Source organism: Perna viridis, chromosome 11 (assembly GCF_037379345.1).
Source record: "Perna viridis isolate PV_CMFRI_1.1 ecotype Kerala chromosome 11, ASM3737934v1, whole genome shotgun sequence".
In the NCBI taxonomy this organism is placed as follows: domain Eukaryota; kingdom Metazoa; phylum Mollusca; class Bivalvia; order Mytilida; family Mytilidae; genus Perna; species Perna viridis.
In genome coordinates this window covers 7673158-7677658 of record NC_142455.1, presented here as the reverse complement: position 1 = coordinate 7677658, position 4501 = coordinate 7673158, and the positions used below count along the sequence as shown (strand labels likewise).

Genomic DNA, 4501 nt, shown 5'->3' with positions numbered 1-4501 from the left:
ACTTCAGCGTCTGTAGTGTCCTTTATCTCAAGTTCGTTAGGGTGGATGTGATTTATAAAATCTCCGAAAACTAGCAATATTTTGTGAAAATACGAGGTCAACGAGTAGCGGGGTCCAATTTGTTGTTATTGGAATGCCGACCGTTTGTGGAAAACACCTCCACTAAACTGGACAAATGTGTTGTCGATCGAAAATTCCAGCATTTTGATAACATCATCTTCGGTACATTTGGAAGATGACGTGAAAGGGGTGTTTTACAAAGTATGAGGCATCTCAACCAAGCATTATGTATCTGTATCCAGGTGTACCGTCTTTTCTGGAGTAACAAAGATGTATGATGTTTTTAAGTCGGAGCTTTAACTGAATATGGAAAATAGTAGTATAAAGGACTGAAAGAAAAAGAAAATCTTTCGCATTTTTCAGGACCAACATTAAATTGATACCACTACGGGAGTAGCAAATGCCGTGGTAAGACAGAATACCCTTAATGACAGCTGTGAATATGAAAGTGAAATATAGATATAATTATGAAATGCTTAAAAGCAAATCTAACACCTAAAAGTTCTACTATGTGCAATACAATGAACGAAGCTTCATTTGTTGAACTTTTGTAATCCAAATAAGGCAAAGTTCTGTATGTTTTACACGTGTTTACAGGAGTAATCTGTTATCATCAACCACTCGACAGTTAAACACTACCTGGTCAACGATACCAAATCCCAGTTTGGTACATGGTTTATAAAAAGAATAATAGAGTCTCATGTTTTAAGATTTATTTCATTTATAAACCGAGTATTTGTCATGACAACTGGCCATGGACTTAATTGAACTTAGGTTACTGAACAATAATCATTGATCCCGGCTGAGCACTCAATATTATTTCATACGGAGGACAATGCGAATGGTCAATCGTTAAGAAGTTGGTAGTATCCACTCCATGTGACTTTAAATTTCTTTTAATTCGGCGCAAAAACCTTTCTGGCAGCTTACGTGGTTTCCGTGAAAAAATGTAGACTTTCTCTATGATAAAAAGAAAAAACGTGCATATATAAGTGCCGTTTACTGACAATAATGTCAATTCAGTTAATGAATGACTTTTATATTTTTTCGGTCTATTAAGAAACAACCTCAATCACGTGGTGCACACTAAATAACCTACGTAACAGGTTATTCTCAACTGTGCACTACGTGATTGAGGTTATTTCAAATAGACCGATTTTTTTTTTATCCAATCAGGAAGCGTGTTACTTCTGGAATTAAATGATCTGAAATTATTCTTTTTACTTCATTGTAGTCGTTGTGTACAACTATACAACAACCATTGCTATAGTTTTTCAGAGGTTAATTTAATTTTTCATCGTATGACTGATATGACTGCATGTCCGTTTACTATGACAACTACATTTAGCTGTCGTTAAGATCTTTTCGCTTTCATCGGACTTAATCTTTAAAGCGCAGCACAATGGGTGTCTTAAATGAAGCAGAACATTGTTGCGTTACCGGAGCACCCGAATTTATGCCGCTTGTCTAAGGAGTCGAACTTTTTGTTTTTTCTGTTTTTTAAATTTTTAGTTGTTCTTTTTTGTTTGTGCACTAAACGCTTTGTTCTTTGTATGTTAGTTTTGTGCGTTTCGGGTATTGTGTTGTCCAAGGGTTTCTCCTTGAAAGATTAGGGTCAAGAGGATTAAATATAAGCACAAACAAGTTTATTATAACACTCATCATAGGTAATTCAAAGCAAGGATTTGTTTCATTTGGTACATTGTCTGTTGAGATATGTATACAGCAAATTTAAACGGAAAGACCACCTTTGCATTAAATTGGGCTCTTATGATAAATTATACCCACGTAAACAAAAATAAAAAACCTTTAATGCAAAATGCGCTTTTATAAAATGTTCAAGGCTATGAAAAGTTCGAAATCCTTGAAATATAAATGGATAGCCATCTTGCAGAACTCCCCTATCTGAAGGAAGATCATAGTCGGATTTGCTGATACAAATACTGCAAATAATATGTAAACAAAAATATTCCGTAAATATTTCTACGATCATATTTATCTAATCACCAAAAAACACGATGACTTGTCAAGCTTACGATTGCACGAATGATAAAAGAGAAATGTTCTTAAAGTTTTTTTTTACCAGCAACACGAACATTCTTCGGAAGTAGCCATAAGATTTTCCCTACAAATACCAGTCATCTGACTGCAAATCCTGTTGTTCGTCGGTGATGTCTGACATTTGCTTATACATGTTGTTCCTCAATCTCTTCTATTCATTTTGGGTTGAAATTATAGGGGAAAAGTCCCAAATTGGCGATTTCTTCGGACATCACAATCAATTAACTTACTTTAACTTTACAAACCGAATTCGTGACGTCACAGTTCAACCGGTCATGGTGGCGCCCATAGACGCGGGAAATTCAAATTTACTAATTATAAATCTCGATTTATTAATTAAGAAAAGGAAATTTATTTGTTTCAATTTAATTTTCATGAATATTTAACAGGTTAGTTTTGATATATACGACTTGCATAATAACATGGTCTTCTCCTTTAAAAGCAGTTACCTGAAATGAGACCGTTTCCACCTTTTCTACAGGAGTATACTACAGCATAGTTGGTATAGTCTGTATCTGGGATGACAAAGTCTTCAGGTGTCGCACCTATAACCATATATAGCAACATACTAATAATATCTATAAAATCTCATCAAATGCCGATATTATATTATGGTTGCGTTGATTTTTAAACTATTTTATGTTTGTATTTTTTTAAAGACAAACACACCAATAATACATTGTATATTCATTGCAGGATTCTAATTTTCTAAATATCATCTGCAGTACCAGATACCTCTCAATTCCAGTTGTATTTAGTTCATCACTTTTTACTTCCCGAATGACATAGGAAATATCGTACTTATAAATTACTATTTATGTTAAATTGGTGAGTTACCTTTTAATGAGAAGACTCTGAACTTTCCTTCTTCTGGCTTAATTACATACTGACGCGGAAAAGACACGACCTTTCCTGTACTAATGAAAATAATAGTATGATTTTTCGTTAATGCTTTTTTGCATTTTCCGAAAATGAACATAGCATGATTTTATATAGGTATAGAATGTTAAAAACAAAGTGATTAGCGTTGTTTGCTTTGCCTTCCTGACAAATTGAAATGAACCGATTTCTAATTACTTTAATAAAAAAAAAGAAGAAGAAAAAACAACAACAACGACAAAAGATAAAAAAAAAGACAAGACAAGTCAAAGAATATTTACAATGATTTATTACCACAATTTAGTTTGACAGTAAAATCAATTTCGATTATTCTGCATTATTTACATTTTCTCGAGTTTTAGATTGATATTACTTGTGTGGTAACTAGTATATGCACTTCAGGAAAGATTATGTGTTGTTGACGTAGTTGCTTGTGTTTGTATCTCGCTGATGCCCCTTGTGCATGTATGTGTCTGATGGATACAAAGTGTTTTGTCTTGTATTGACCTGACCATCAAAAGGAGAAAAAACACTAACAACAGTAAATTTAGTTTTTGTGAATCAAAAAGAAACTATTTCCCTTTACCTCAAAATCATCCATTTACCAATCTATATTCAAATAGTTTTTAGTTCCAAACAGAATAGAGAAAAACGTAACGAGAAAGAAATTGTAAAGCGGACAGAAGACGAATTTTAATCTTACTAATTCATTTTTATCGGGCAACAGCGGACACGTATAGAATCTCCTAAATTTTTGTCATTGTGCAATAATGTGATACAACATACTTCCAATCAATTCCTGCAAGTTTCTCGTCAATAGTGCCATCTTGTAAGGTCAACATGAACGATGTACATCTCAGTGTAAACTCCGGGTCTACGAAAGAATTCTGATTCTTCAACCAGATTCCATCTGCAAACTAAAATATATTTCCTACTAAGCTAGGACTCAAAATAAAAAAGTAAGGTGTATTTCACCGAATGAAGTAACAAAGTAGTTTTACTTGTTTTCATGAATCATCGTGCCCAGTCCGTAATATTATAAATAAATCAGATTGTTTGTCAAAAACAAATCAATCAAATTCAAGAATCAGAGAGACTTTAAACTTTAGAATAGACAGGATTGTTAACTAAAGAGCTCCATTTTAAATATATATATAATAAGCGACAAAAACGCATACAAATTTTCAATGTATTTTAAAATTCAAATTCTCTCACATTTAATATTCTACACCAAATATATAAACTCTAAATGTATTTCTAACAATGCAAATTAAATGCTTACCCTATTGATATCAAAATTTGGCAGAGTTTGTATGTCCGGACATTTACATTTCCTTGCAACTTGACCGACACCAATTTGCAGATTGAGAATTAAACAAACAAAAATGGGAAGGAACATGATTACAACTCCCAGCAGGTAAGAGTGATGACTTGTATAGAATATAGAATACTCCAACAACTTTTACATTTTTCCTACTTGAGATACTAGTATACTTGCATT

General features: G+C 33.0%; 1 protein-coding gene across 1 annotated transcript; it reads right to left on the bottom strand.

Annotated features, from left to right (window-relative positions):
• Window positions 1-758: 758 nt before the first annotated feature.
• LOC148602825 (apolipoprotein D-like) lies at window positions 759-4501 on the bottom strand. Its single transcript, XM_088553020.1, has 5 exons — window positions 4283-4501; window positions 3787-3917; window positions 2959-3038; window positions 2571-2666; window positions 759-1020 (listed from the first exon to the last, which is right to left on the bottom strand). The coding sequence occupies exons 1-5, from the start codon at window positions 4397-4399 to the stop codon at window positions 836-838; spliced, it is 609 nt and encodes a 202-aa protein (XP_088409146.1). The 5' UTR covers window positions 4400-4501; the 3' UTR covers window positions 759-835.

Coding starts and splice junctions, on each gene's coding strand:
- LOC148602825 (XM_088553020.1), bottom strand. CDS start 4,399: ATGTTCCTTCCCATTTTTGTTTGTTTAATTCTCAATCTGCAAATTGGT. Junction 3,039..3,786: donor CTTGCAGGAATTGATTGGAA/GTATGTTGTATC, acceptor TATTTTCATTAG/TACAGGAAAGGTCGTGTCTT. Junction 1,021..2,570: donor TGGAAACGGTCTCATTTCAG/GTAACTGCTTTT, acceptor TTTTTATCATAG/AGAAAGTCTACATTTTTTCA.